Source organism: Oculina patagonica, chromosome 7, assembly GCF_052425735.1.
Source record: "Oculina patagonica isolate OP01 chromosome 7, crgOcupat, whole genome shotgun sequence".
NCBI classification, from domain to species: domain Eukaryota; kingdom Metazoa; phylum Cnidaria; class Anthozoa; order Scleractinia; family Oculinidae; genus Oculina; species Oculina patagonica.
In genome coordinates, this window is record NC_135764.1 from 32,277,856 (window position 1) to 32,298,181 (window position 20,326).

Here is a 20,326-nt window from a genome sequence, read left to right on the forward strand (position 1 = left end):
CTAGGAGTTGAACCTGTGTGATTTCAGTTGCTCCACAGCAACGCCGCAGATAGTATACCGCAAGTGGAGGATATAGCATTTGGCCATAACGAAGGTACGCCTATCGAAAGTGTTACACCCACGGACCCCCTTGTGGGTGCACTCGAAACAAGTGCGTACCTCAACGAGAGTACAAGCACTGCAAGCCAAACAATGTAGTTTCCCAAGAGTATCGGATCCGCCCGTACTTCAGTTATATATTTAGTCGGTCAGTTTCGTAGATCTTTGCTCTCAGTCAGAGTGTAACTTACTGAAAAATCTGTCTATTCTATTCTAACCGTTTCTTTAACTGCCAAAGTAATAAACAAAATGATACTTAACTGTTTTTATCATTTAGAAGCAATTGACGTGCAATATCCGTTCACATTATTTTTTACGTTCTTGTCACGGCTTACTGGATTCTAGAAGGACTTCTAACAACGCAAAATTTGGCACTGGCATAATATCGAGGTTCGTGGAAGGTAGGGCGGCGAAAGAGTTCAGCAGAAGCACCCTTGATGTTAAGAATTCCAAACAGGTTCGGTGCCCGTTTGAAATACAGTAGAACCCCGGTAACTCGAACTCTGAAGGGAAACGAAAAAACGTTCGAGTAAGCGGGGTTTCGAGTTATCGGGGTTGATTGAATATTGAATTTAGTTTACTAATTTTTCAGCACTTCAGTATACAGTACAGTGCAAAATAAACTTGTCTCGTCAGAAACTCTAACACGACCATAAATTCTTATGATAGGAGTGGAAAATGGCTGTCAAATACGTGATCTATTCGTTGCTCTAATCAATGGGCAACCGTGGTGAGTTGCAAGAACCGGAATTCGAGTTATCGAGGTAAATTTGACCCAAATTTTGATCAAGGGAAACGAAACTTATTTCGAGTTAGCGGAGTTTTCGAGTTATCCGAGTTTGTGTAAAAATGACTGAAAAGTGGGGTGAAATCCAAGGGAAATGGAAGTTAGTTCGAGTTAGCAGGGTGCTCGAGTTATCCGAGTTCGAGTTACCAGGGTTCTACTGCAGCAGAGAAAAACAACCAACATGATGAATAGTGATTGAGTGGGCGTGACGTCGCCTGACACCAAGGGTTAAGTGGCTGGACAAGTACAAATCAATGTAAACAATATCCTGTTATTGATGACGTGAAAATACTTGGAAGGGACGCTCTGCTGTTATCGCATCTCATGTTGGTACGTGATAAATTAAGCATGTTTTGAGTACTTGGCTTTCGTTTGGATTAATTTTGCCATTTCTTAATGCGCTGGTCTCACTTTACATGTTCTCTTGCACGTATTTTATCAGACCAAGAGGGTCCTTTCACGAGTCATTCCACTAGCATCTAATTAGTATGAGAAAATTATTACAAGATATGAATCCTGAGGAATTTAAAACTTTAAGCAGTTTCGTCGAGATTTCAATATCTAAGAGTATATTCTGAGCTTTACTGACACCGTGGTAAGCTTTATAACAGTGATGACAGTATAATGGACGTAATATCACGCCATCTTAGCGATTGACGTCCATTTTAAGGCTCTTAAAACTGCACGGCTAAGCGACTTCACCTAAATCCCTTGATCTCCAGCCAACCAACATATATACGCACGATGGAAATTCTGCGGTTCATGTTTATCCATGATAATCGGTAATATCTGTTTTCCAGGCCAAACTGCAGCTCGGCTGGCTGTGGTAGCGTTAAAGCGTCGGTCAGACGACCCTAGACACGGCCAGTCGTTACAGACGGACGTAACATTACGGGGTATTAAAATTGTTTTATTTTATATTATGTCATGTCTATCAAGTACTTAGGAAAACAATCAATTCAAAAGTCACACGCAGAGCGTTCCTTCACATTTCTCCTGGCACGAAAATCATAATTTATCGATGTTATTAATCTCTTGAATTCCTGGCGAATAGAAGACCGTGAATGTTGGATCTGCATGAAGTGTTCCAATAATTACACCTCATACTGTGCACTAATTGATTTATCTACCAAGCGTTAATTGAATGGTAAACGTATTACATTTTAATTTCGATTGACACTGTACGTGCCTTGCTCTTAAAATGTTCCTGTTTACGAAACAGAAATAGTTAATAAGTACAGCTTAACATGAGCTGTTGCCATTATTGAAAACGTGTTAAGATTTCTGAGTGGCATTCTGCATTACTTTATGTTATTATCAATAGCTATACCTTACAAGACATGAAAATGCAATATTTGAAATCATGATTTGGGGACACTTTAATTTACATATTTACACCTGAGAATCTTTGACAAAGATCTACTCCCATTTCTAATGTTGGCGTCCAAATTCGAAACAAAGCTTGTATGTGATGAAGCATGGCCAGTTTGCTTGGAGTTAACCCGCCTGTTGAGTCATGACAGAAGATTAATTAGACGAGTCAATAAAAGACTAAACACAGCAGGCGTTTCTTCTCCTCCTCGTTAATTACTTATCCACGCCCACGAACCCATTGAACACACAGCCATTGAAATTTGCCCGCCTACTATTGGCCGCGTCTTGACAAGTTTTACTGTCGTCCGTGTAAATGACACGTGTTAAATGTCATTTATATGAACTGGCAGATGCTTAATTAGTCGTTTACGATCTACTTAGCCTCTGTTCTGTCAAAGCTGTGCGTAAATTGCCAATAGATCGTCATGAAAAGATATATTTTGCTTGTGATTTTTCTCCTGGCTTCTGTTGAAGTCGTGGATAGTGTGGTATACAGCTGGATTCTCAGCGTGAATCCAGTCGATACGGACGAAGGGAAACAGACCACCTCTGACAACAACACTAAGGAAAATTCGACTTTGCAAAACGTAAGTACGATTAGTGTCGCGGTTTTAAAGTCGGTGTCTGCCCTGATCTGGGTATCTGTGCATGTCACAAGCTGCATTCGAAAATAACGCAATGGGAATGCAACTTGTTCTAACTCCCAATGCCATTTCCATCTACAGCCCTGCAGGAAAGACAGGCATTGCCGTCAAGGGAACTACTGTCACAAACACAACGGCCAGTGTCATGCTTGCAAGCCAATAGACTCACAGTGCCGACGTAACAACATGTGCTGTGATGGGATGGAGTGCGTGTTCGGAGCTTGTAGGAGGGCCCTACCGCGTGGAACACAGGGAGCGAGGTGCAAGAAGGACCGTAAATGTGATTCGGGATTGTGCTGTGTAAAAGTTCACGGGGAGCCAATCTGCAGACGATTGCTTGAAGAGGGTGAAGACTGTACCGTACCGGAAGGTGGTCTCGATTACTCTTTAAACCAAAAGTGCCCTTGCGCGGCAGGATTGATTTGCAAGAAAATTAAACACCGGCATAGAAAGAGGTAAGAACGCGTGATACCACAGCTATTTGCACCGGTCGCCGGATCCCGGACGGTTGCCATATACGTTCGCTACTCTCCCAGACACTGCAGTTAAAATTCTACGTAGCAATTCTGTACAAGGAAAAATAATACGCCTCCACAATCATTATTCTTTTGTCTTTCCCTTTTGTGCCTTGTGGTGTTTTGCCCTAATCTAGTTTCCTTCCTTGATTTTCCGTTACTAACCGCAAAAGTTACTTAACTCGTGTGAATTGTGTAATGATTCAATACTTATTTCGTTTATGTCTGTTGTTTATTTGCAGATTTGTTTCTCGGCTCGACAGAAAAAAGAGAACTTGCCAAAAGCTTTAGCCAACGGAAGGTTTAAACCTGGACAATCGGTAACCGCGAAATGTTGGCGATCGAATTTCGCGTCACAGAATTGGGAGCGAACGACTGTGCGAAAGAAGAGCACACTAAATGCATTCCCACTCCAATATAGACCCAAACTATTGAAGTGTTAGATAAATATAATTATGTATATAACATATTTCACACTCCAAGTGATGTATAGTAGATTTAAATGACAGTATAAATTATCATCCCTTCCTGATTACAAGGTTAAATATCCGTAAGTTGGACTCGGAAAGGACGCTAAAGCGAAGGAATAAAGATATATTTTTGTAGCGTGGAACAACCATCAATATGCAAAGCCAGGGTAAACATTGTTGAAACTTTTGTTAATCAGTACAATGGCTTTTAGGTGTCAAAACCAAGGTATTTGAGTTTAATGGACATAAAGCGTTAAGTAAGTAAGCCAAATATATTTTTTTTCTCGAAATAAAAAGTTTTGAGAAACGAGTAAGCAGTACTTTGTTTTAGTAACTAATGAAAATGTTACGCTCTAACAATTCTGTGTTGTCGGACTTGCGTAATTGACTCCCACGAAAGACGCAAGCTCGACCAGTTTTGCATGTTGGAGTTTGCTTGTTAAATCCTTTCGTCAATATTGCGTCTTTATGAAGTAACGCAATTATTTGGACTCCAGAGACAGGCCAAGACATTTCGAAACAACCGTTTTTGTTTTGTTTTCAAATGCTTTTCGTTCCAAACGCAAACGGCTTTTAGAGATGATTACTTAAACTACAGATAAATCCCTCCCAGCGATCAAGTCTTCTTCTGTAAAGGGTAATTAGGTTATTCAGTGAACACAATGGAAGATTCCTTAACAGCAGATCTGATTGTGTGTTAATGCATTACTGACGGTGCCAGCCACAATAGCGAGCTAAAGAAATCAGGAAAGCTAGACAATGCCAATGATTCTAAAGACATATAATGTTAAATTATGCTTGTCCCGTTTCAAATTTGTGTAACGTATTTACATCAAGTCGATGTTGAGCTGAGCTTTTCTGGTTCTCGCACGACGAACCACTTGGGCAAAACTGCCCTAGGCGAAGAAATGCACAGATCAAGACTCAACATAACGTCAGACATAACTTCATAACTTAACTGACATAGCGACATGACATCTTTTTCAGTTTTTTTTTTTAACTTAGCAAACTTTAAGCAAACTAGGCAAGCTAACGTGCATTTTATAAAAGCCGGCAAGCTAACGTGCATTTTATAAAAGCCGAATTTAATCTGTAAAGTCAAGCTTGTCTTAATCATTTCTCCACGCGCCGATTTTCCTGTAAAACTTCCGATAACTAAAAAGCTTCCAATGATTTAATCATTTTTCAAACATCTTTATCCGACAGTTGACCTGCCATTTCATTATTCCGCACTTAAAAGCCTACGTGTTGTCATTTTGTTGTTTATAGGCCAAGATGAGTAGCCTCGTTGTCTGCATACAAGGACCTCAATCTTGCGCCTTATTAAACACTGAGAAAAAACATGCACGGCCTTCATTGAGTCACGTTTCATAGATACAGTATAGATTCAGAGAGCTTTGTAGCGTGCGTTCTCTCAAAGCCAAACGCGACGAACGCCTTACTCGTATGGAGCAGTTTAGACGTTAATTGACAAGAAATTTGGTAAGTACTTCCTAATGTAGTACCACTGAATACACTAGTAATCAAGGCTGTACAAACTGTTTCATTGTGATCATTGGAAAAAAGTTGTCCCTTGTTTTGTGTTGACATTATATCAAGCACGTTCGCGTGTATTGAGGAATTCAGCCAATTGGTCAGGGTTAAAAGGTCTTGTGTAAAAATTGATTGTACTGCATAAAATTCAACGTTTAATAGTTAAACGATAAGCACACCAAATCAACATTAAACGCGCTCCGTTTTTGTCAGCCGGGCAAGTAAACTTAACACATGAACTGAGTCACTCATAAATATTGAAAAAATGAAACTCCCTTCTAAATCATGATCACTTTATTCGTTTCAGTAAAGAATCCAGTCTCATTAATTTCCTGCTGATAACAAAATCACTGAAAAGTCCATATCAAAACAAATGTTACGGAACGTTTTTCGGTAAAAAAGGTAGATTTTGAAACAACACAATATTCTGTTATCGTAAAGCTAGTGTATAGGTGTTTTGCACCTGCTCTTAGAACAAAGCCTTCGAATAAGTAATGAGCTCCAGGTTTTAAGGGCGTGAAAAGTAATATCCTCAGAATTTTCTATATTTGTATAGCTTACGTAAGTCAAACTGAGTTGTCGAAACGCTATTGGCTACAACTCGTTTATGACAATTGTCCTTTTTGTATAACTTTGAGTTCTGCCTGTAAGCGGGAGAGTCAAGGTTTCCATTAAACACCATGTTCCTTGATGATGTTTTGGTCCACTTGATATAAAAGATCCCGGAAGGTGGCAGGGCACCTCCCGCTCAGCAATAAAGCTAAATCCCCGAAAAAGCCCTTGCTGCACAAAGTCGCATGCGATCATTGTCTGTAGACACAAATCTGCTTTGAGGTCAGCTAAATAGTACTTCAGTTAGTTTCCAAAACGGAAAGCAATGATCACTATTGATCTTAGTATTTAGGACTGTTCGCCGGTATTGACCAAATCTAAGTCGATCAGGGGCACAAAACGCTGGGTTCTGAAGGACGGAGAAAAAAGATGCTGTGGTACGTCTCCTGGAAGCAATGTTGGTCCGCCGTAGGTTATCCTAGCATATTTGAAGCATTACCTTTAAATTGTTAACATTCTGAAAATAAGCCCCATGCATTATCCAAAATCCCAGAGACAAAATTCCTTCCAAAAACATCCACCCCTCCCCCCACCCCCCCCCCCCCCCCCCCCCCGAATATAAGCCATCGGGCTTACACTTAGGGCGCGTTTTTTATCCACAATTCTGGAATGAGAATAGTCGGTACAGAAAGTTAGGAATACAGTCAACTTTCTCTTAGAGGGACACCTTCGGGACCGGCTACAACTGTCCGTCTTAGAGAGGTGTCCGGCTTGTAGAGAGTCGAGGTAACATGACACCAGTTATTCTGAGATAATAAAGCTGATCCTATGCACAGTCAATACATGTCTGTTTTGAGTCTGTTTAAAGTCGCTTTCTTTAACAAAACCTACAAACTGGGACAACAATGATATCAGAAAATTGACTCGTTTGTTCACTACAATCGATAGTTCACTGCTTCTAAAACATGAAAAGTACATAATTGTTGCAAATTGCATCACGTCTATATGTACATGTAACTTTGCTTTAGGTCCATACGATGTTTGGAAGTATTTTCACTAATAAAAAACACTTCTCAAGTGTCTGTTAATAATTGGAGGTGTGTGTTTTTTTGGGTTTAAAGTGTCCGTTGTCCGTCTTAGAGAGGTGTCCGTCTTATAGGGAGTTTTGTTACAGTAAAATGACTGAGAAACGGCAGGGACCATCACCAGGTGTCCGTCTTATGGAGGTGTCCGTCTTATAGAGGTGTCCGTTAAGAGAGAGTTGACTGTAATTCGGTTTGTAGTCGAGTTGATATGCGCGGTCCTGGCACGAGTAAAAGTATGGTGGCCGACGAAAAGGCTGCCATTGTAGCTTTTAAAAGGGTAGAAAGAGAGTATTGAGACTGTAATGGATTTGCCGAATGTTCTGGCAGTGTTATTCGTAAAGGAGAAGAGACATATCCCTCGAATCGCGGGCTATGTTGGATTTTCATTCCCAAAATTCTGTTCATTCTGCCCCTAGGAGCAGAATGGATGGAATGGCGTTCTGTTCATTCCGGTATAAGAATGCGGAATAAAAACACGCGCGCATTTCACATTCTGGCCATTTTCATTTCAGAATTGTAAATAAAAAACGCGAACTTAGTTAGGGATGCACCTGAAGGTTGTTTTTCCAGTGTTTAACTCATCTCGTTCGCTTTTTAAGCAATTTAAAAAACTGTCCGCTCATTACACGAATCTATGTTTTGTAATTTTTTTATTGTTTTTTGGGGATGTTTGGGAGGAGATAGAAAAAATTTAGAGAAATGAGGAATTTTGAAGATTTAATATGATTTTAAAATTAGAATTTGAAGTTAAAAATTTATAGTTGATGGACACCAGACAGTCTCCTGACAACCCGGGGGGGGAGGGTGCTCTTGCGTGGGGGTCAATTAACTGGTAAAGGAGAAGCCAGGAGCCAAGCGGCCCTAGCCTGCGCCGCCGACGAAACTAAATCCTGATTCTACTGACCGGGGTTAAGTTACGTCTGCGGCGCAGGCTAAGCGGCCCACACTGCCGGAGCTTATCCCGGTTTCCGTAGCATTAAGCGGCTAGGAATATTTCTACTCCCCCCTGAATGGGATGCTAGTCCATTGCAGGGTTCCCCCCCCCCCCCCCAGCATTATGTCGCCGGTACCCATTTATACACCTGGGTGGAGAGAGGCACTATGAGAGTAAAGTGTCTTGCCCAAGAACACAACTCAAGTGACCCCGGCCGGGGCTCGAACTCGGACCGCTCGATCCGGAGTCCGGCGCTCTAACCATTAGGCCACCGCGCCTCCCAATTAACTGGTGGTGTTCCAAAAATAATTTTCTTTCTTCTACCCCTTAGCTACCCCTTCTTTAAACCTCTTAAAATTCCACTCAAATTTATATTTACCCCCGCCTTAAGATAGTCACTTGCAGGGCTGATCAAACAGCTGAAACCTGATGGGTTATATTTTGTATTTAATCGGCCCAATATTGCGGATGGACAAAACCAACCTACAACAGGGGCATTAATATTGGGCCAAATTAAATATAATATATAACACATCAGTTTTCGATGTTTGATCGGCCCTGCATTTCAAAGTTTGTTTATTAAGTCCATTGCTGATCCTGATCAACACCAATATCCGGCTACAATTTGCTCCTGTTTGTTCAAGTGGTCCTTGCATGGTTTACAGAAGTCATTAGTATATATTTGGCTTAAAAATTCCTTCTTGTAAGTGTCTCTCCTAACTAAGAGCACAACACGAGGCGAACTATTCAGGCTCAAAAATCTGTTGACCACTTGGAGATCTTTTGATAAAAATCATTAAGAATCTGTACCTCCCAGTAATAATGAAGAGGTTCTTGACTCTGCAAATAGTCAGAATGTTGCAAGTATATGGCAATGGGAATTGCATACCTTCAGTTACTATTTTTAGCGATTGAGAAGATAGCGAATAAATTTAGCGACGGAAAATAAAAAAAAAAAACAATTAGCTAAGAGGAAAAATGTTCAGTGAAGAACAAAGCACAAAATGAACAAACAATCACACGAAAGAAAAGTGAATAAAATGAGAAAGTGGGTCCCGCGGAATAGCCCCACGGCCGGCGACCCTCTCTCCCCCCTTCTTGCCCTCGTGAAGTGAACAGGGCCACTGAGGGGGGACAGCGGCACGACACAAGGAGGCCCAACCGGCGAGCCCTAACATAGTAACCCTAAGGTATATCACGGATACACACGACACATTCTGTTTTTCGGAGCCGACGCCTATTTATTGTATCTTGTGGCCAAGGCTGAACATGTATAATCTTCAAACGAATGAGTCTGAAAACTTTGTGAAAACATCTTCATTTTCAGTGGTTAAACCGAGGTGTGGTAAATCACTCGGCCACGTCACGCATTCAAATAAGCCCGTTACGATTTCGATACGCATAAAATCGGCACTACATCATTAGTAATTCCACACAGCGTTGCTTGTTCAATACAATCCTCCCATAAATAGAGCTGTTTGCAAGAACAACATCGAAAATGAGGCACTAAAGTTAAGAGCTCATCAAGAGGACTGAATTTTAATAAGGAAATAAACGATAGTCTGTCTCATTTCAACAATATTTTACAAAAGTGCACGTTTTGTTGTAGGCTACCCCTTCCCCCTGCAAAACCGAAGTGTGGAGAATTTGAAGCTCTGTGAAGTCCTAACCAGTTGCAGTGGGTTATTTGACCGCGTAAACTGCCAACTTAGCGGGAATTTTACCACAGTTTTTCCAAGAAAAGTCAAATGCCCCAACCTCGTTCCCAGGGGGGCGGGAAGATGAGAGACGCTGGGAACGAGATTGCAAATGCCCGAGGTGGATGGGCGTTTTTGGATTTTACTCATAAAAATCGGCTTATCACACTATATTGAGGCTTGCAGGAATAGAACAAAAATTATGTTATAAGAAGGCTGATATGGCATTCAGTAAACACAACAGGGCTAATGTACAGAAGTACCAAAAAAGCAAGTAAAAATGTCATTTTCTCTTCGCGTTTATCTTTTAAACAGATCATTTTAAGTGTTTTTTTTTATTCCACACAGGAAAATTCGCACATAATTCACCTATTTTATTGCAATTGGGGGGGGGGGGGGGGGGGGGAGTGGCTACTCAGGTATGTATAAGATGGTTGTGTGCCGTCCGTGTCTTCAAGTAGCACCCCGTCCTAGAAAGAATTTCATTGAAAATGATACCCCGTTCTAGAAAAAGGTTATCTTGGGGGGCGCCAGGCGCGCGCACTCAAATTTGTCATGGGCAAGCGAGCGTAACCGAAATCCTGACCCGGAGGGCCGACGCTGACTAATTAGGCACAACTCATAGGAGAACGTATTTGTACTTACAAGGCCACGCAGCACAAGGAAATTTATTTTCTTTACATTGATTATTTCAATTTTTTAGCACCCCGTTTTGGCAGTTCATAAATTGAAACTTTCGTGCGTTTGAAATATCATACCCTGTTCTAGACCCTATTAGGCGGAACATACCCGTTTAGGTATTTTGGGGGAGTACCCCCCCCCCTCCCCACCTCCTCCTGGATTGTAACGCAAATCGCGTCGCAAATATCAAGGGTTTATTTCAAACTTCAAATTTTTTTACGTTTTATAAAATTAAAAGGAAATTTTAAAAAAATATTATCACGGTTGCAAGTTAACCCAAGGGGCAATTTGATTTATTTTATTTTAAGTTTAAAAAACTATTAAAAATATTAACATGTTAAAGTGACGCATGCTTATTTTTAGCCCCTCCCCAGTCCCCTACATTTGCACTCCACATCTCTGCCAAAAAACCGGTATTTACACAATGCAAGCGACAGCCGTCCCCGCCCCCCCCCAACGGAGGGGCGGGGCCGGGGGGGGGGGGGGGGTTTGATACACAATGCTACTAATCACAAAATACAATTCAGACAAATACAAGACTTAGAAAGATTAAAAAGTACGATTTTCTTTTATTTCATTTTATTAATGAATTTCCTTCATTTGTTACAATTTCTGCATTTCCTGAATAAAGGATCCCAGATTTATTGGCCATAAAAACATTGTAGTAAAAATATGCTTTATAAATACCTCAATCAAAAAAGGCTGTACTTACATTTAATTTCACCACACATTCACATGATAAATGCAACTGCAGAGCTAATTTAGTCTGTGACCTCTCCAGTTGGTTGCCATTTAAGGGTTGCATCTGGGGTGACCTTTTAGTAACCACATATGAAAAATTACCAGATATTAAGTTCCAAACTGTTTTTATTTATTATTTATTACAATTTTAAATTATTCATTGATAGCTAATTATTTATTAATTCTAACAACTAAAGAATTTAATAAATACATTAAGATAAAGAAGAGCGACAAAACCACATAGATTTCAATGAGCGTCACACCGTGCACATTTACATTTGTAAAATTTTCAAATGTAAATGTATGGCATGCGATCATCGAATTGTTATGTGGTTTTATTGCTCACCTTTCTCTTAAAGTATTTACATATTATTTTATTACAGTTAAAAATGTTTATATTGGTTATTATTTTAAAATATTGTCATTTGGAACCTGGTATCAGGTTTACCTTTCATGCAAGGTTACATGAGGTAATCCCAAATTCAAATCTATTATGGCAACCAACTAAAGAGGTCACAGACGGAACTGGTTTTGTAGTCACATATATCGTGCAAATGTGTGTTGAAAGTAAATGCAAATAAGATCTCTCCTAATCAAGATGCTGTTTCGCCATGCTTTCTTATCATATCAATTCTCATTACTATTTCCCATACATTTTTTAAGTATTAGTTATGAGAGTTTGGGAGTTCATCAAGACAATATCTTCTAGTTGATGATTGTCTTTGTTCTCGTCACTTGACTGATGGGCACTGGATTAACAATGTAAGGAGAAACCAGTTGTTGATCACTTGATCTTCTCAGTCATGTTTGTGTGTAGAGACAGGAATCTTGGCTGGACTGTAGACACAGCATATCCAACTGACTACATGCATGTTCTTTCAGTCATTGATCTCCCCTGCTTTTGATGTGTAACAGTTGGGATGTGGCGGTATTTGTTTCACTTTGTTTCACTTAGTACTAGTGAGTCAGCAAAGAAGTCAACAAATGCTTCACTTTCTTCTAAGGATTGTGCTAGACTGGGATTCCGTGAGATAGCTCTAGAGCCTGCAAAGAAAGACGAAAAAATAACTAAGATTTGCAAGCAGGCAAGAGATATCCCCAGGGAGGGGGGGGGGGTACTAAGGATTTCAAGTGACGGAATAATCGAATGGGGGCAAAAATCAAGACACAAAAAATCCCTAGGGCTTTCAACAAAGCCCCCAAAAAATCCCTAGACCAAAAAATTAATCCCCCCAAAATCAGACACAAAACATGCTTGTTTGTACTACCACGAATCTTTGGATTGTTTGTAATACCCAGAAAAATCCCTACTTAAATTAATAAAATACTTGCCAAATTTTCCTACCCAAAAAAATAAAAGAGTCAAAAATTTCAAACCTAAAAAAAAATCTTTCGATCATCCCCGTCACTTGAAATCTTGAGTACCCCCCCCCCCCGGGAGATATCTGCTAGAAGAACCTTTCCTGTGTAAATGAACTGACTTACAGTTGAGTGCAACTGCTTGAATGGGGTCACTAGGAAAAACAGTAATTGAGAAAGGCGGCCACCATTTTTGTTTGTGAACTAGTTACATTGAAGCATACAAACAATAGTTCTAAAAAAATTGGGCAATCACAAAATGAGTTTTCAAGCTAAATTATCATAACTTGTTTCCAAGAAATGGGAGTTTATATAGACCGGTCAATACTCTGCTTGCTTGTGTATTGAAAGGTTTCTTCACTGATTTAAGTGGTTATCTTTATATTTTGGTCAATTTGCTGGCCATTTTCTTAATCTAAACTTGGCTAAAATGTGACACTTGCAATTTTAATAACAAAGGCAGGCAGATTAAAATAAATACCATTTTTCTTAGGTCCTCTATCTTCACGCCACAGCATCATCTCTGCTATTTAGCAAGGAGACTACTGACATAACAGCAAGTCGTTTGATCCTTGCCTGTGTAGACTGGACCCTAAGTAGGAAAAAAGGTTATAAATAATCAATTAAATTGTAGAAAATGCAACCCTGTCAATAAAGGCAAGTTCTGATATCAACACATTTATACCACTTGTAATAAATTGTTAAGTCACAAACATCCAAAGGTCATAACTGTACTTAATTTTATTTAATTTTATTTTATTATGACTCACCCAGGAGAACACTGAGTTTATTGTGCCGTTTTCCTCCACAATCATCTTTCTTGGAATACTTGGCCCATGTAAGTCTACACGAGTATCCCAACCTGAAAGATCAAAGAAAAGACAAGGAAGATTAACCATTTATAGCATATCTAAGTTAACAACACATTCTTGAAGACACATACATACATTTTATTCCACGTCCCCACAGGGCCAGTGAAAATTTACAAAAATAAAATAAAATAAAATAAATGAAGAAAAAATAAAATAAGTGAGTAAATGAATAAATAAATAGGAAATAATAAAATTCAAAATTAATTTGACCTTATTTTTAAATGTTTTTTGGCTTTTTAGCATTACATTTGTATTTTATAACAAGCACTTGGGAAGGGAAAGGTAGCAGCTGGCAATAGACTCCTCTAGAACAACACAGGTCAATATATACAGGAAGGAAACCCTCTGATGTAACCAAATGTTTTTTTTAGATCACACATCATGTGATCACTTCTCTACTACAGTTTGGTAAAATTTCCAATAACAAGCTCCTAGGTCCTTCTCCTTGAAAACAAGTTCCATAAATTTAAAAGCAACACAGAAATGAATAAATACCATTTTTTCTAAGGTCCTCTATCTTTGCACCACGGCATCACCTCTGCTATTTAGAAAGGGAACTATTGAAAGAACAGCAGGTCATTTGATCCTTGTCTGCGTAGACTGGAGGACAACTAAGAAAAAAAGGTAATATTTAACATACTGCAGTAATTTTCTTAGTCTACAAAAACAATTCAGTTTAAGAGTTGATTTGCAGGGCTGCATTTGCCGGTACATGGTTTAATTTTTATCTGCTTCCAAATGCAAATATTATTTGTTCTTTTTTCAGCAGTCAAGTGTTCTTTAGTGCTTTTCTCTCCATCTTAAACTCAGTAAAAAGGTGTTTCTTATTTGCGAGAGGAGAGAAATATTGTTTTGAAAACTCAGAAGAGCACCATGTGAGACGCCATAAGCAAGCTGCCGATTGGATAACATCTAGCTACTTGTAGAAAATGGTCACTGATTGACTGGTTCTTGACTATGCTGGACATCCAATCACACATACCAAAATTCTCAAATTCCCACAAGAATATGTGTGCTGCCTTTACTGGCACTCTGGCAGTAACTATAATATTATTTTATTTTATTATGACTCACCCAAAAGAAGACTGCTTTAATATATCATTTCCCTTCACATTCATCTTTCTTCGAATACTTGGCCCATGTTAGTCAACATCCAGTATCCTAGTCTGGTCTGGAAGATCAAAGAAAACACAAAGCAGATTATTAACCATTTATAGCATATCCAAGTTGTCTTGCTGTGACAACACATTCTTGAAGACAACTGACCTCAATTTTCAACTTTGACTTAGAGTAAGTACTGTATCTCTATTTTCAACGACAACTGGCTTAAAAGTTTCTTTGTGGAATGCATACGTGTGGGCAAACTTGCAGGAAATGTTTAAGGGCTTTGGGGAGACTCCACTAGGATCCCTTGGTCTAACAATACACGATGTCCAGTTCCACAGGGAAGGAAACCCACTGTAAATTCCCAGATTTTCTACCATTTTAACATTACGTTACAAAATAAAACAAGCCTAAGTATACTATTCTTCTGTGGGTTTGCTTTATACAATGGAGTAGCGTGAAAGCACAACAAGTAAGCCTTGTTTACTTGATTAAAGTTTTTTTTTTTTTTTTTTTTAAAAAAAAAAGCGCAAATAGCTGGGCAGGTTAAGTTGGGCACCAGCTGCCGGAATTCCCGAAGAGAAAACTTAGATTGTGTTTAGAAAACTAATGTCAAAAGTGGCTCTGTATTCTGTAGTCTAGCCCTAACGGAGCTTACATGGAAGGATAACTAATTCAACCTGGTGATTTTCAAGAAAAGCGGGTTTAAAAACTAAGCATCTTCAAAAAGCAGTCACATTATAAAGGTCTATAAACTCACCGTCCGCTCCGTCAGCCATCTTGAATATGAAAGTAAAACTGCTGGACATCTCCCATTTGTACTGTCGTCTCAAGAGACTCTTCTCCGGTCCCAGGGTCTTCTCTTCTTTTGAGGCTGCAAGCTGCAAGCTGCAAACGCACACAAAATCACAAATTAATTAACTAGGCATTCATAATCCAACGTAGCCCTTCGAAGCCTTTTTTAACATACCTTACACATCTAGATCCAGAAATAGCGCCACAGGTGGATATCGACAGTCATCCAGGAAAAACCATGGAGAAACCTGAAAAAAAATAATAAGAACAAAATGCAAACTGATCCGCAAAAAAGAAGAGATCGAGCAGTTGAATACAGACCGATACAGGGAAAATATATTCGTTTTTTTAAAGAAAATATCATTTTGTCTCAATCTCTTTTTCGATCTTTCCCTTACTGTGACCATCGCTTTTCAACAACTAATAAAGGAATGTTGACCGTACGGTTGGGATGATAAACTGTAAATTCCAATATTTCTTCAGCCTGGCCTGACTTCTTCAGGGATGAACTGTGTAATTCATTCCCCGAAGAAGTCACAGCACAGCCTGAAAAGACCTGAATTCTTCGGGAATTGAACTCTTTAGTTCGTTCCCCGAAGAAGTCAGGCCTTTTCAGGCCATGTCAGGCCGTGCCGTGAATTCTTCATTCTTCCGGGAATGAACTACACAGTTCATTCCCTGAAGAAGTCACGACACGGCCAGACACGGCTTGACTTCTTCAGATAATGAACTGTGTAGTTCATTTCCTGAAGAAGTCAGGCCATGTCTGACGAAATATTTAAATTAATAGTTTATCATCCTGAAGGGTACAGTCGGTCTGCCTTTACTCGGGCTTTGTTAGTTGAAATAGGTCCGCAATGACAACTGGTGTGCGCTTTATATATCAATTATAAAAGCCCACAATTCTGACTTATAAAAACTGTCGAAAATGTCCAAAGATGTCATGACGATTTCTGAAAGTTTTCGAAGCAAGATCCCCTGAGTGAGGTCGTGGCGTCGTGCCCAATGAGTGAGATTTTTTGATAACCGGAATTCCGAAGATGTTTCCGACGTTTTTCTGATATACAGTAATTGAATGTTCGAATATGTTCGGAATACGATGTACAGACGATGTGATATATTCGGATGTTCGAAGATGTTCGGTATTCAATGTACAGACGATGTGATATATTCGGATGTTCGAAGATGTTCGGTATACGATGTACAGACACTGCCGAATGTCCGAAGCTTACCGAAGATTACTTTGCAAGATTGCCAGTCCGACAATGGCCGACAATGACGACAATGTGTCTGGACTCGGTTTGCAGGATTCTCAGATCATTCACATTTTTGTCGAAATTTAATCGAATAAACAAACATTCTGCTCGGTTTAGGAGCTAGTAGGTAAGACAGACGTCGGAAGTTGGCTTGTGCAAGTGTAAAGGACGTTTTTATAAGCAGATGTACACGTGTGACTGACTATGACTGACTACACGTAATATGCATGTAAGATTTGTATACCCTGCCTTCATCCCTTCGCAAAGTCAATATGAGTTATTACAATTCATAGCAAACAGCAATAACAACAACAAAAGCGGAAGCAAACTTTATTAAAATAATGAATAACAATAAAACTGAGAAAACGAAATTATAAAATAAAATAAAGGATACCAGTTTCCTGAACCAGATCTGAAAAAGATAAAAAAAAACAAGAAAGAAAAAAAGAAGAAAAAAAGCATGTACACACCCGCGTTTGCGCTACCGAATTGTCAAACGAGAAAGCGAGAATAGTTATAATTCATGCCATAGATAGACCTACATAATCATACATAGTGATACATGACCTTACAGAGTTATACATGAACATTATTAATACGCTAGTTACATGGCCATAAATTGTCATAGCCCTACATAACCTGACAGAGTCATACATGACCATACATGTTGTATTACATATTGCCCTATATCCCTACATGGTTCTACAGAGCCATACTTTGTCATACATGGACTGACCTACATAACCTTACAGAGTGATACATGACCATTATTTAGATATATTTCTAGATCTTTATTTTGCCCTATACCCCCCCCCCCCCCCCATGGTCTGACAAAGCCATACATTGTCCTCCGTACATAGCCATACGTAGTCATACTTTACTGGCCACGGTCTTCTCCCTGTCTAATGTGAATCATAAATGACAAGTTAGTACACTTAACAATTATTCCACAAGCCCGCATGTTGGATATAAGATGGCCGGCTAAAATCATCTCATACCCAACAAGCGGGAGAGGAATAATTGTTTTACTAAAACATTCAATCCCATCGTAGCTCTGTAGCTTAGATGTAACCCGAAGGTCGTGGGTTTGAATCCCAGCTAAGCCACTTATCTGTTTTCAGTGGTAAGGATTTACAGTGTAGTTAAGAATCATCCTCAGGCATATGAATGAGTGAATCAAATGGGATTCACCCACGCCCTATTCCCATCATGGCTCTATTAAAAGCTCAGATGGTAGAGCAGTGGACCTGTAACCCGAACGGTCGTGGGTTAGAATCCCACATAAATCACTGATTTTTTTCAGTGGTTAGGATCTACAGTGTATTTTAGTTTAGAATTATCCTCAGGCACATCAATGAGTGAAACAACTAGGAATCACTCGCGCTCTGTTCCCATCATGGCTTTGTAGCTCAGATGGTAGAGCAGTGGACCTGTGAACTGATGGTTGTGGGTTCGAATCCCAACCTTGCTCTCGCACTGGAAAGTACAACTCGTTCTCGAAATGATCCCAAAATTGAAAACAAATCGATCTGATCTCATTTAGCCTTATCTAGTATTGCATATTCTAATGTTGATACTTCGATTAATAATTTAATGCTTCGAATAAATGTGTATGTATGTATGTTGTACTTCAGTCCAACTGACATAAAGCCAGTTCGTTCTCTGACCAAATGGACACAGGCACACGCTCAGTGTATTGCAATCGTTAGCACTGGCATGGAAGCGTCTCTGGCATATGGCAGACATTCTGGCACCGGCTCTGTGCCATAAGGTCAGACGGAAGAAACAAAGGCCGCATATTTTCAGAGGAAGCCACATCAGCCGTAGCTGGTTTTCATGCGGTTCCTCTATCAAGATCGAATTGGAATTTGAAAATGTTGTTTTTTCAGAAGGGAGGAAAACCAGAGTGCCTGGAGGAAAAAACCCTAGAGAGCAAGGAGACAACCAACAGCAAACTCAGCCAAACTATTTATCCGTTTATATTCATACTTTACCCTACATAATAGTCTGGCGGGCAGCCACGGTCTTCTTCCTGTCAAATGTGATTTATATAACTAAGAAGTTAGTATACTTAACAATTATTCCACAACCCTGTAAACTGTTGAATATGAGATGGCCGGCTATGGTCGCTTCATAGCCAACAACAAGCGTGAGTTGAATAATCGCTGTACTTAAATGTACTTGTTATATAGTATCAAAGTTATTCAATTTCTCTAGTTTGCACTGTCACAGTTAGTTGTGAGATTGAATCCCACCTAAGCCCCTGTTTTGTTTAAGTGGACAGAATATTTAGTGTATCTTAGTTTAGAATAATCTTCAGGCACATAAATGAGTGAACCAGCTGAGAATCACTCGCGCTCTGTTCCCATCATGGCTCTGTAGCTCAGATGGTAGAGCAGTGGACCAGCAACCCAAATGGTAGTGGGGACGAATTCCACCCCAGCAACTGTTTTATTTTATTTTATTTATTTTTTTCAGTGGTCAGGATTTCCCGAAATTTTAGTTTAAAGCCATCCTCAGGCATATACGGAGTGAATCGCAAATAAAAACGATCTTAATCCAAAGGTCAATACTAACTAACTAGCTATAATTTTATTTTTTATGACTCACCAGAAGAACACTCCACATACATCTTTCTTGCCCCACATAAATGTAAGTTACCATCCGTTATCCCGATATCCCAACCTGGAAGATCAAAGAAAACACAATGAGGATTGATCATTCATAAGTGGATCCAAGCTAGCTGTTTTGCTAAAATAACATATTCTTAAAGACACATCCTCGATTTACAACTTTTACTGAAAGCAAACACCTGTCTAGTTAATGTTTCTTTGTAAAGTTTATGCATGTGAGGGGTAAATGTGTTGATTTTTTTTTTTGGCTTTTTATGGATATACAATCATGAACTATTTTAATAAAAACACTTCAGCTCGCCCCCTCTAACTGCAACCGGTACTCGAGATCTTGCAAGTAGACAAGCACTAAGTGGAACGCACGAAACCCTACCACCCAGCTTGGGATTACGTTCATGTAGCCGGCTTCGATTTCAAGCTGAAAGATTTGCCAGGTTGTTTTGGTATTGATCTAGGATTTTTACGGGAAACGAGTTGTTACCTGAGCAGCAGAAATTATCCACGCAGTGGGATGGGTATCAGGATAAATCATTTTTGCATCTGATGCAGGAAAGACTTGATTTTTTTAGAATGCCACGCCACTCCAAGGAGTTTCTTTTTCAAGTTTTCTGTTCCATCAGCTGCAGTATTCAGTTTCTTTACGATTGTAAATCTTACAAGTGTGGTGCAGTACCAGGATACATTTATTAAACTGTAACTAGTTTTTTAAAGTTCTGAAGTAAAGAAAATAAACGGCATTTAAATTAGTAAATCACAAAGGAAAACGTGTGGTATTAACGCTTTTTGTCAAGTTAGTTTAAATTTCGCAACCGAGGTCTTTCCGTGGCTTGTCACAATTATTCTCTCATTATAAGTAGAATACCACTAGAAAAAATACAAGACAAAGTGCGCGAAACTCATCTATACTTATAGGCGTAAAGCGATAGTCTTCCATCGAATTAAAAGTTTTTTTAAAATATGAAATAATTGCAGTTTGAGTGTTGATCTCTGACTGAGAGAAGATCGGGTTTTTGCTGACGTTTTGAATTACTATAAAGACCTCAGTTAAGTCTTAAAATAAAATGAAATCTATTTCGTGATTACATAAGACAAGAAACTCGTAAGTTACCTCCATAAGGCGGGTATTTTCCATTGCCTTTCCTGTCATCTGTGGCCACATTCTTGAACTTGGTCACTGTATCCAAGAATCTTCTGA

The 20,326-nt window shown here is 39.4% G+C and overlaps 1 protein-coding gene and 1 long non-coding RNA gene across 4 annotated transcripts; one reads left to right on the forward strand and one right to left on the reverse strand.

Annotated features, from left to right (window-relative positions):
* The first annotated feature begins 356 nt into the window (after positions 1 to 356).
* LOC144660785 (dickkopf-related protein 3-like) lies at positions 357 to 4,193 on the forward strand. Its single transcript, XM_078521512.1, has 3 exons — positions 357 to 2,847; positions 2,986 to 3,359; positions 3,662 to 4,193. The coding sequence occupies exons 1-3, from the start codon at positions 2,686 to 2,688 to the stop codon at positions 3,708 to 3,710; spliced, it is 585 nt and encodes a 194-aa protein (XP_078377638.1). The 5' UTR covers positions 357 to 2,685; the 3' UTR covers positions 3,711 to 4,193.
* Positions 4,194 to 10,951: 6,758 nt separating this feature from the next.
* On the reverse strand, positions 10,952 to 15,513 carry LOC144660658 (uncharacterized). 3 transcript variants are annotated; one of them, XR_013572130.1, is made up of 7 exons: positions 15,418 to 15,508; positions 15,208 to 15,328; positions 14,418 to 14,509; positions 13,839 to 13,954; positions 13,242 to 13,333; positions 12,953 to 13,063; positions 10,952 to 12,156 (listed from the first exon to the last, which is right to left on the reverse strand). It is a non-coding gene; the product is annotated as an uncharacterized LOC144660658 (long non-coding RNA). The 3 variants fall into 3 exon arrangements; XR_013572131.1 differs by having other exon boundaries at positions 10,953 to 12,156; positions 13,238 to 13,333; positions 15,208 to 15,513; XR_013572129.1 differs by having other exon boundaries at positions 10,953 to 12,156; positions 15,208 to 15,512.
* Positions 15,514 to 20,326: the final 4,813 nt, after the last annotated feature.